Source organism: Pelodiscus sinensis, chromosome 25, assembly GCF_049634645.1.
Source record: "Pelodiscus sinensis isolate JC-2024 chromosome 25, ASM4963464v1, whole genome shotgun sequence".
Taxonomy (NCBI): Eukaryota; Metazoa; Chordata; order Testudines; family Trionychidae; genus Pelodiscus; species Pelodiscus sinensis.
In genome coordinates this window covers 3,132,365-3,143,914 of record NC_134735.1, presented here as the reverse complement: position 1 = coordinate 3,143,914, position 11,550 = coordinate 3,132,365, and the positions used below count along the sequence as shown (strand labels likewise).

At 64.5% G+C, this 11,550-nt stretch overlaps 1 protein-coding gene across 1 annotated transcript; it reads right to left on the bottom strand.

Annotated features, from left to right (window-relative positions):
* Positions 1–914: 914 nt before the first annotated feature.
* Positions 915–11,471, bottom strand: TMEM54 (transmembrane protein 54). Its single transcript, XM_075908735.1, has 6 exons — positions 11,255–11,471; positions 9,390–9,583; positions 5,360–5,419; positions 4,446–4,634; positions 2,355–2,486; positions 915–1,437 (listed from the first exon to the last, which is right to left on the bottom strand). The coding sequence occupies exons 1-6, from the start codon at positions 11,265–11,267 to the stop codon at positions 1,345–1,347; spliced, it is 681 nt and encodes a 226-aa protein (XP_075764850.1). The 5' UTR covers positions 11,268–11,471; the 3' UTR covers positions 915–1,344.
* Between the last annotated feature and the right edge of the window lie 79 nt (positions 11,472–11,550).

Genomic DNA, 11,550 nt, shown 5'->3' with positions numbered 1-11,550 from the left:
GCTGGCCCAGGGCAGGGCCTGGAGCCCTTTAAGCTGCTGTTGCGGGCGGGCAGGCCTGAGAGGGCACAGCCAGCTGAGAGCCCAGCCCTGGGGCCAGGCTGTGGCTGAAGCGAGTGGCTCATTGGAGACACTGGAGTGGGCAAGATCATTCAGCAATGGGAGGGGTTCTAGCCACACGCCCACCGCTGCTCATTGGGCCACACCAGGCCCAGTGGGAGGGGCAATGAGCCAGGAGCGGGGACTGGTCCTCACAGCTGGTATGGGAAGGGGAGTTAAGCCCCATCAGTTCCCAACCCAGCTGGGGAGGGGGATAAAGGCCGTGGGGGAGGAGGAGCAGAATTTGGCCATGGCAGGGTTGCTCGCTGAGCCAGAAGTTGGACTTCCTGCCCTCTCCCCGCCCCACAGATCACACAGGAAGCCATCCTGACAATGTCCTGAGGATGCACTCATCGCTGCAGCCTGCACCAGCTGCAAGGCAGGGGCTGAGGGAGTCCCCGTGGGGCAGAGAGAGACAATGGCAGCAGCCTCAGCTGTGGGTCTGCCCCCCACCTGGCAGCTGAGTGTAGCCTCCTCAGCTTAGCACAGGTGTGAGGCAACCCACAGAAGCCCAGCCCTCACATCAAAGGCCACAGGTGTCGGTCACATGATTTTGTTCGTCAGTATTTTTGTTCTGGCTGCACAGATTCCCCGGGGAAGGGGAGGGGGCTCGGTAGGGCCCCCCCACTCCACACAGAGGCAGAAGCCCTCTGTCAGCACAGGCACAGCACCCCTTCCACCCCCCTTAATGCTCTCAGCCCAGGTGTGGAGATCTGTGTGGAGATCAGCGTGGCCGGCATGCTCCTGCGCCCTTTGGAGCAGACACTCGCTCGTCCCTTCCAGAACCGCCAGGAGTGCATGGGGTGGGGGCAGGGGGGTTGCTTTTGTTCTTTTAATATCTTCCAAATAAAGTTTTTGTCTCTGTGCAGCTGCATGGGGGATGATGTCAGACCAAGGCATGTTGAGTGCGAGATTTCGCCAGTTCACAGCCAGCAATGTCCAGTGCCTTCCTCGCTCGCTCCCCACAGCTGGGCGAGCAGGAGAGGGCCAGGAGTAAGGCAGCAGGTAGGACAGGTGTAAAGCAGGGTGGAAAATCCCCTCCTCTCATTACAGCAGTGGGTCTGGGATACTGGGGAGGGGGAAGAGGAGGCACGTGGCCAGTGCCGCCGACGGGAGGGCAGTGGGGGGAAGGCAGGCAAACCACGGAGCTTGCTAGGACCACAGAGCCTGGGCGGGGGCCTCTCCGTGAGGCTGAGGTGTGGAGCTGGAGGCTTGTCACCCTGGTGGCAGGGGGCTGCTCAGTCCTGTTCAGAGCCACACGGACTCCAGTCTTCCCTGCCTCAGGAGGACATGGCCCTCCCTGGCATCTTGGCCCTCGGCTGGGGCAAGCTGCAACATGACCTGAAACGGACACGGGAAGCTAGTGTGGAAAAGGCAGATCCAGGTGTGAGTGCGCCCCCTAGTGCAAGGCACTAGGCCTCTCTGCTTAGGCCCAGGCCCCAGGGCGCCCCCTAGTGCAAGGCACCGGGCTCTGCACTAAGGCCCAGGCCCCAGGGCGCCCCCTAGTTCAAGGCACCAGGTCTCTGCGCTAAGGCCCAAGCCCCAGGGCGCCCCCTAGTGCAAGGCACCAGGTCACTGCGCTAAGGTCCAGGCCCCAGGGCACCCCCTAGTGCAAGGCGCCGGGCTCTGCACTAAGGCCCAGGTCCCAGGGCGCCCCCTAGTGCAAGGCGCCGGGCTCTGCACTAAGGCCCAGGTCCCAGGGCACCCCCTAGTGCAAGGCACCGGGCTCTGCGCTAAGGCCCAGGCCGCAAGGCTTGGCTGAGCAAGCCACGCTGCGTCTCCATTCCGAGAGCCACCCAGGTCTCTTGCACGGGGCGTGCCTGGTTTCTAATGGCGGTGGGATCCCCAGTTCCCATTTGGGGCCATCTCGGGGGACAAGCCGGGCTTCGGCACCCAGCAAAGCTGCTCAAAGGCAGGAGTCATGGTTGAGGAAACCCTCTGCCCCAACGCAGCCTCTGCAGAGTGATCCCCTCGGATCAGGTGCCTGGGTGGGGTGGGGCTTTGGGACCTGCCCAGGTGAGAGCCCAGCCCGCGGTGAAGCCGGAGGGGCCAAGTGGCATCTCCAGGACAGTAACCGGCATTACAAAGGTCAGCCTGACCCAGACGCCGCCGGCATCCCACGGAGCAGAAACAAGCCCGGGATTCGGACACAGGGAGCAGCTACACGTTGGAACACGATTCACGACCTCCTAGGGCCTTGGAAGGGGGACACCAGGGCCCCAGTGCCAGGGTGGGGAGACCGGACGCCGCGGGGTTACCTTTTTCTTGCGGGTCGCCCGACACAGCCTCAGGTTGAGGAGCGCGAGGGTGAGCAGGAAGCACCTGATGCTGAAGACGATCTCCACCGCGTCGAGTACCAGCGACATGGTCCAGAGGGACAGGGTGGAGCTCTGCAGAGAGGGCTGGGTCAGGAGAACTCCAGGGGCCGGAGCCAATGGGAGCTGTTCCATTGGCCTCCGTGGGCCTGCTCCCAAGACCGGCACACCAGGGTGGGCACAGGCGGCAAGTTACATGGGCCCGAAGTGCTCAAGCACCACGAATATACAGGGCCAGGCTCCAGCAATGTTTGGAGCCGGGTCTCTCCACCGCCTGAGCGTGGCCACTGCCTCTCCCCAGCACGCTGGAAAGCTGCCCTGGCTGCTGTTCTGGGCGGCAGGAGGGTGGCCATGATTGGCAGCCCCCCACTTGGGGTGACAATAAGGGGGTTTCCTGTCTAGCAGGAGAAGACAGACCTCACACCTGACCCACTGCTGCTTGAGGGGGCTTCTTGGGCGAGTGTCTGGCAGCTATTCCATCCGCCCCCAGCCACCCCCCTGCCCCACACAGAGCAAGAGGCAGTCCCCTCCTCCCCTCCCCATATGAGGCTACGGTGAGGGGCAGCAGCAGGGGAGGAGGCACCCATGTGATGGCAGCCCCCCCCTGCCCCCCCCGGAGGCAACTTCATGCACCTGAGAGGGGCCCAGGAGCATGTGCAGAGACAGTGGAGCAGGGGGAGTGGGGAGATGGGAGCGAGGGGGCAGCGATGAGCGGGGTGGTAGGGGGAGTCCCCTCTGCCCCACGAGCTGGAGTTACGCACAGCGTGGAAATCCCACCAGGGTGGCCGGGGGAGCCATTGCCCGAGATGGGTACCCCCTGGTAAGTGTGCCACCCCCACAGCCCTTGTGCACTCCACTCCCTCCAGAGCCTGCACCCAGAGCCATCCTGTAGTTCGGGGCGGCTGCTTGGCACAGGGCAGCAGCGGGGATCGGCCCCAACCCCCCGGTGCTCACCATGGGGACAGGAGCTGCCACGGCCCAGCAGCCTGCTCCGGCCACCCACCCGCTGCGCCCTGGGCCCCTCTTTCCACCACCATGGATAAGCGGAGGGCAGGGGGCTGGGAGAGGGCGGCGGGGCGGGCAGGAGGATGCTCCAGCTCCTGTCGCCATGGTGAGTGCGGGGGGAGGGCCCAGCTGCTGCCCCAATGCAGGCCCCCAGCAGCCCCCAGCTTGTGTTGCTTAGGGGAGGGAGCTTGGGGGAAAGGGTGGGGACTGTGGTGGGGGGGGTGTCCTGAGGCCTTCACCTGAGGGGGGACAGCCCTGCTTGTACCCCCTCCCATTCCCCGTAGAGCCATAGGCAGGTGGGGGGGGAGAGACATTTGGAGGTGGGGGGGGGACCACCAAAATTTTGCAAATCCCCCCGGGAATGGGCACTGGGTTCGATGCCCAGCCGCGCCACTGACCCATGTTGGTCATTTCCCCTCCTCCCCGGGCCTCGGCCTCCCCATCTGTACAGCGAGGCTGCGACGGCCTCTGCCCCAAGGCTGCCGGGCAGTTTCCCGGAGTGCCCAGAGCCCGCCGCAGAGCCCGGGGGGCAGGTGCAGGGGGCCGGGCCCCGCGGGGGGGCTGGTGTTACAAGCAGCAAGGCGGGCAGAGCATTTCAGCCCGGAAGGCCCCAGCCGATCACCTAGGCTGGCCCGACGACCATTCGTTTTCACCCAGCACCAGGGCTGGCAATAGAGTTCACCAGGCCCCGGGCAATATGGGAGGAGGCTCGGCTCCTGGCCCCCCAGGAGGGCAGGGCCTCGGGCGGAAAAGGCCAGGCTGGCAGCCAAACATCCCCGAACGGGAGAGGCCGCAGCACACCCTGCGCTCGAGGCCTTGCCATGGCAGGGAAAGCATTAGGTCCCGCGCCCCGTTAGCTCAGCCGCTCCCCCATTGCTGCAGAGAAAGGAACCCTCCCAGCCCCAGAAGCCCCCTGCCTGCCCCCCAAGGCTCGGCCACGGCAGCTTCAGCCCTTGCTGAGCGGGCGCCGGGGCGTTCCTAGATACGGGCTCGGTGGGGTCTTCCCCTCCCCAGGGCGCCGGCACGTACGTAGATGCGGGTGGGGTCGAAGGGGCACTCGTGGGAGATCTGTATCAGCTCCATGTTGGCGAAGGTGCAGGCGGCCAGCAGGGTGTTCCCTTTGTTGGCAAAGGTGAAGATAATGGAGACGGCCAGCCCCAGGGAGCAGAAGAGGGCGACCAGGGTGCTGCTGATGCTGAGGGAGAAGACGGCCCACTTCTGCGGCGAGGGAGAGACACCGTTTACAGCCAGGGCTGGGGGGCAGGCAGCCAGGAGCCACCCACGGAGGCTGCTGCATCCCTCCCACGGCCGGGCCCCAGGGAATGCGGTCGCCCCGTGGGCACGTGGTGCGAGCACAGGCCTGGGAGCCGCCTGCCACTGGCCAAATATCTTCTATGCAACATCCCTGATTTGCCACCCGCTGTCCCACCCCACCCCTCCCCCCAACAGCCTTCCCACGCGAGTGAGTCACCCTGCACTGCGCCCCTGGACAGACTCAGCCTCAGTTTCCCCGGATGGAGAATCACGAGGTTCATTTCAAAGTGGGCCAGTACGTAGGCCTCCCCTCCTGCAGCCCCAATGTTTTCCTGGGGTGGGTCCTCCATCGCCCCTAGACACGGGGGCCACTCTCCTCCCACTTCCCCAGCCCTACAGCCTGTTCTGGGCTTTGAAGCTGGCGTGGAGCCACTGTACCGTGTGTGACTAACCCGGGCATGCAGCTCCCTCTGGGTGGGGCTCGGAGCTGCACCCTCCCCAGGCAAGCTCCCAGGCTGCAGTTCAAACAAATCTGTCCCCTGGATCCTGCTAGAGGGGGAACGTGCAGCGAGCCGAGAGGCTGAACGGGCTCCTCCCTACACAGGGCGAAACCAGGGCCCTTTCCCCAGCAGAGTGCTGCCTTTTCTGGGGCACGGCGGGACCTGGGGGGAGAAGGGAGCCGTCCTTACCAGGGCAGTTTGGGAAAGGTACCGGGACAGCACAATGGCCGCGATGCCGCAGGAGATGGTCTGCAAAGGAAGCGGAGAGAGCAGTGGAGGGGTGCCCTGCTAGGTTAGGTATGACAGGCCCGCAGAGCCGCGGGGGCGGGGCGGGGTGTGGCTGTCGTCTCACCCCCCCCCCCTTTCCCCTCTCGGCCATTCGCTCACTTGTGTCAGTTCCCTCCAAAATCTCAACTTCCCAGCCCTCCGTTATAGATGCATGGCCCCCGAGATGGCCCCCCTGGGACACGGGGGATCCCACCTCCATTAGAAACCAGGTTCAAAAGGCCCAGGGGACAGCCTGGCTCGGCTTGAGGTGTGAACTAGGCACGGCCCCTCCAAGAGACCTGGGTGGCTCTCGGAATGGAGACGCACAGCGTGGCCTGCTCGGCCAAGCCCTAGGGCCTGGCCTCAGCGCAGAGGCCCAATGCCTTGCACTAGGGGGCGTCCTGGGGCCTGGTCCTTAGCACAGAGGCCTGGTCCCTTGCACTAGGGGGCGCCCTGGGGCCTGGTTCTTAGCGCAGAGGCCTGGTCCCTTGCACTAGGGGGCGCCCTGGGGCCTGGTCCTTAGCACAGAGGCCTGGTCCCTTGCACTAGGGGGCGCCCTGGGGCCTGGTCCTTAGCACAGAGGCCTGGTCCCTTGCACTAGGGGGCGTCCTGGGGCCTGGTCCTTAGCACAGAGGCCTGGTCCCTTGCACTAGGGGGCGTCCTGGGGCCTGGTCCTTAGCGCAGAGGCCCAATGCCTTGCACTAGGGGGCGCCCTGGGGCCTGGTCCTTAGCACAGAGGCCTGGTCCCTTGCACTAGGGGGCGTCCTGGGGCCTGGTCCTTAGCACAGAGGCCTGGTCCCTTGCACTAGGGGGCGCCCTGGGGCCTGGTCCTTAGCGCAGAGGCCTGGTCCCTTGCACTAGGGGGCGCCCTGGGGCCTGGTCCTTAGCACAGAGGCCTGGTCCCTTGCACTAGGGGGCGCCCTGGGGCCTGGTCCTTAGCACAGAGGCCTGGTCCCTTGCACTAGGGGGCGCCCTGGGGCCTGGTCCTTAGCGCAGAGGCCTGGTCCCTTGCACTAGGGGGCGCCCTGGGGCCTGGTCCTTAGCACAGAGGCCTGGTCCCTTGCACTAGGGGGCGTCCTGGGGCCTGGTCCTTAGCGCAGAGGCCTGGTCCCTTGCACTAGGGGGCGCCCTGGGGCCTGGTCCTTAGCACAGAGGCCTGGTCCCTTGCACTAGGGGGCGTCCTGGGGCCTGGTCCTTAGCACAGAGGCCTGGTCCCTTGCACTAGGGGGCGTCCTGGGGCCTGGTTCTTAGCGCAGAGGCCTGGTCCCTTGCACTAGGGGGCGTCCTGGGGCCTGGTCCTTAGCGCAGAGGCCTGGTCCCTTGCACTAGGGGGCGCCCTGGTCCCTTGCACTAGGGGGCGTCCTGGGGCCTGGTCCCTAGCACAGAGGCCTGGTCCCTTGCACTAGGGGGCGCCCTGGGGCCTGGTCCTAGCACAGAGGCCTGGTCCCATGCACTAGGGGGCGCCCTGGGGCCTGGTCCTTAGCGCAGAGGCCTGGTCCCTTGCACTAGGGGGCGCCCTGGGGCCTGGTCCTTAGCGCAGAGGCCTGGTCCCTTGCACTAGGGGGCGTCCTGGGGCCTGGTCCTTAGCACAGAGGCCTGGTCCCTTGCACTAGGGGGCGCCCTGGGGCCTGGTCCTTAGCACAGAGGCCTGGTCCCTTGCACTAGGGGGCGCCCTGGGGCCTGGTCCTTAGCGCAGAGGCCTGGTCCCTTGCACTAGGGGGCGTCCTGGGGCCTGGTCCTTAGCGCAGAGGCCTGGTCCCTTGCACTAGGGGGCGCCCTGGGGCCTGGTCCTTAGCGCAGAGGCCTGGTCCCTTGCACTAGGGGGCGTCCTGGGGCCTGGTCCTTAGCGCAGAGGCCTGGTCCCTTGCACTAGGGGGCGCCCTGGGGCCTGGTCCTTAGCACAGAGGCCTGGTCCCTTGCACTAGGGGGCGCCCTGGGGCCTGGTCCTTAGCACAGAGGCCTGGTCCCTTGCACTAGGGGGCGTCCTGGGGCCTGGTCCCTTGCACTAGGAGGTGCTCTCACGCCTGGTTCCGGCTTTTCCACACTAGCTTCCCGTGTCCGTTCCAAGTCTTGTTGCAGCTTGCCCCAGCTGAGGGCCAACACACCAGCAAGGGCCATGTCCTCCTGAGGCAGGGCAGAGTGGAGACCGTGTGGCTCTGAACAGGACTGAGCAGCCCCCTGCCACCAGGGTGACAAGCCTCCAGCTCCACACCTCAACCTCACGGAGAGGCCGCCGCCCAGGCTCTGCGGTCCCAGCAAGCTCCGTGGTTTGCCTGCCTTCCCCCCACTGCCCTACCGTCTGCTTCACTGGCCTCGTGCCTCCTCTTCCCCCCCCCCCCCCCCCGGTATCCCAGACCCACTGCTGTAACACGAGGAGGGGATTTTCCACCCTGCTTTACGCCTGTCCCACCTTCTGCCTTACTCCTGGCCCTCTCCTGCTCACCCCTACAGAAATCCATTCACAGCCACCCTTAGCAGCCAGCCTCCAGGAGAACCATCGCATCGGCATTCACCACAGTAAGGTGCCAGCTCGCAGGGCCCGCTGGGACCGTTTAAATGCCGATGTTATTAAAAGCAAAAGGAGCCATCGATTCTCCCTGCTGCGTCACCATGAGCTTCAGCGGCCAGAGTGTGCTCTAGCAGTTAGAGTTCGACGCGGCTCCGTGAGCCCTTCCGACGGGCTGGCTCGCAACGGGGGCTGCATCTTGCCTGGGGCAACCTGGCTCCGGGGAGTCTCTCCCACCCCTCATTATGGAGGGAAGCACAACACCGACCGTTCTGCAAGGGCCTGGTATCATCCACATCACGAGGGTTACCAATCCGACTGGCTGGTGCTGGCTTGACAGCGGCCGAGGTCAGTTTAAGAGCGCGCGGAGGGTGCGCGAGGAACCCCCTGGCAAGGAGAGACTGCACAGACAGTCCCTATCCCAAATAGCCATCTGCCTAGGATCAGGCTTCGGGTGTCAGGCTGGGGACCCGCAGGGAGGGAAGAGACCCGAGCGCTCAGGCCTGGATGTGGCAGCGGAGCGGAGGGTTTTCTGATTCAAGATCAGAGGCCGGATCTGGTTTCCATAAAGAGCAGCAATACACTGAAGGTGGGAGCGGGATCTCTGGCCATGCAGGGGCCAGGCTCAGCCGAGTCGGGCACTTAAAGCCAACTGCCTTCCCCCCGGACAGCCCCTCCTGAGTAACTTGGTCAGCCCTGGGACGCAGCCAAGCAATGGCTGCTGCTCCCCTTAGGGGGAGGCGTTAACCCCCACCCAAAAGCAGGCTCAGTGTTAAGGGAAGAGCCGTCTTTACACGCACGCTCCGCTGGTCCCAGAAGGGTCTCCCATCAGTCGGCCTCTGCTTCAGCCAGGGGCTTCCCAAACGCCTGCAGCCTGGGAAAAGATGGGGGTTTCCCTGTCCCCAGCTTTAACCTACTATATTCCCTGCCTGACCCTAAACCCACCGAGGGGGCCACACCAGTGGCCCTCCATCATCCCAATGGGCTGCGAGATTGTCACCAAGACGGTCTCCCAGGACAGGATCGTTTTGCTCACTGCACCTGCGCACCTCGAATTTAGGGGGGATGCCGATTGCACCGTAGCGGCGCTGGGATTGGCTGTGGAGGGAGCCCCCGGTGCTCACAGCGCTGGGTGCAATCCACACCCAGCTCCCTTCACGGGCCCTGGCTTTACGGGCGGGTCACTTTAGTGATACCAGTAGGAAAAAACCTACATATATGGAAACCGGTGGAACTGGTAACCCTGCACGTGGGCAAACAAAATGCCTCGTGGGCCGCGCATAGAACCCCGATGGGCTGCAGGTTGCCCACCAGTGCCCTAAACTGCATCTTATGGGCCATCCACTCCCCTCCCTCCTAACAAGCCTCCTCTGCCCCCATTACCCACTCCGCCCCCTAGCCTCCCCCTGCCCGAACGTCGCAGCTCACGCGCCAGAGGAGCCGTACCAGGAGCGCCGAGGTCACCGAGACGATGTTGGAGATGGCGTACTGCAGGGAAATCACGTCCTGCGGGTTGGCCACGTAGCGCAGCACAGTCCCGTGGACGAGGGCGCCGGAGATGAAACTGAGGTGGCCGATCACAATCAGGATGAGCCCTGTCTTCATCAGGAGCTTTTGGTAGCCGCTGGGATCGAGGGTGTCTGTGCCGGAGAGAAGGGAGGGGCTCAGGCTGCTGCAGCTCCCGGTAGGTCCACGCAGCCCCATGACGGGCCCACACAGAACGCAGCCACGCCGGGCCCTGCCCCGAGGACCTCGCAGCCCAGCTGACCTAGCGCTGCCAGGGACAGAGGTGGCACGGAGGCAGGCAGAGGCCACAAGAAGCGCTATAGTTTCAGGCCCTTGCAGAAATCCTCTCCGGGACTCTGGGGCAGCTGGAGGAGGCTGTCCCAGAGAACTCGCCCGTGGGTGGCAGGGCACAGCTGGGCAGCACAGACAGGACCTGCCAGAGGAGTCTGAGGGCTGGGACCTGTGCCCACGGCAGTGACATACCCAACTAGCGCCCGGGCGAGCGGCGCCGCATTCTGAGACAAGCGAGAGCTTCCGACTGGGCTCAGGTCCTGGAGCCGAGCGACACCAGAGGGCATCGTTCATTGAAGAGAAGGGGGGGATGGAGGGAAGAAAGCAAGGCTGTGTGGGGCTCAGTGCAGCCCCAAGGCACAGAGCACCTGCACTGCCTAGAAAGGCTGCCAGAGGGGCCCCGAGAAGCAACAAGAGAGGAGCAGAGCTGTACTCAGGCTAAACTCTGCCAAACCTCCCTCCACCTCGGGGCTCCTTATCTGTTGGAGCGCTGAGGCCTCTCCGACTCCATTCCCTGTCTCTCCCAGCGGGACGGGCTGTTGGGGGAGCTCAGGTCCTCGGGGCTCCACTCTGCCCTTGGAGCGGGGAGCAGCACTGGCTAGAGCAGGCCCTCCCCAGCTCCCTGACCAGAGACCCCGATGTCTCCAGAGAGCTCTGGCAGGTGGCTCTGGGGCCCCAGAGTGAGCGAGACAGAGAGGGACAAGGAAATGGTCTTTTCAGATGCTTTCTACAAAACAAACAGATTTCTTTAAAGATTAACCACACGTTAACCAGCCAGTGGCAAGGCATCACCGCCCCCTCCCAGCCGGAAAGGGTGTGTGCCAGAGGGTTCCCAGGCCTGCCATAATCCCAGGAGCTGCTCTTTGGGGCAGGGCTTTCTTACCCCTGTTCCTCCGGCCCTCCCTTGTGCAACACTTCAGTGCGGACGGGAGCTCTGCTTTCTGAGCTCACAGAGGTGGGATTTGGGAAACTTTGCTTCTATTTCCAGCACAGTCAGAGACCTGGGGGCCTTGGGCAAGTCCCTTAGCTCGTCCCCATCTGTAGACTGAAGAGGCAAGTGCCAAACTTCTGGAGCCCTGGGGAGAAGGGGCCGGAGAAGCAAGAAGCGCCACCTTGTGGCCTCCGGTGACCGGCTCAGAGGGCTGCCCCTGGAATCCTGCAGGCAGCGCCTGGGCACGCACCACAGCCCTGTGACCTGGACAAGATCTGAGCTTTGTCCCAGGCTAGACCGTCCCCCGGCCTCATCCCTGCAGTCACCTGGCAACCCCCCCAGGATCCTGCCCCAACTGCTGGGGGGGGGGGGGGGGAGAAGGGGCTGCTCTGTTCCAAGCTCTTAGGAAGGCCTTTGAGAATGAAACCGAATACCACCCTATGCAAATCAGCCCCACCAGTCTCCAGCCCGCCGCTGCCCGCCCCCCTGCAAACCAGCCCACCCGGCAGGACAAGGGTGTGAAATCCCTCCCCCTCCCTTGCACTGGGGTGGCGGGAGCAGGGGGGAGTGGAAGCAAACTCACCCAGTCGACACATCTTGGCAGCTCCTGGATCAGGCCATTGTTGCTTCAGAGAGAATGCGGGTTACGGAGTCTGTTTGCATCCCGGGGAGCCCAGGGGCAGGCCAGCTCCTGGCACTCCCAGCGCCTGCCCTGTGCTCTCTTCCCGCGCAGAGCCCCTCCCGCAGCTATTTTCAATCTGCTCTTCCTGTTTGACTAGCTCCCCCGGCCAGAACAAAGAGCTCAACTCCACCTTTCCCCTGCCCTGGAAAGGTGATTCAGAGCTCAAACCCCACCCACCACAGCTCCCATCTCCTGGC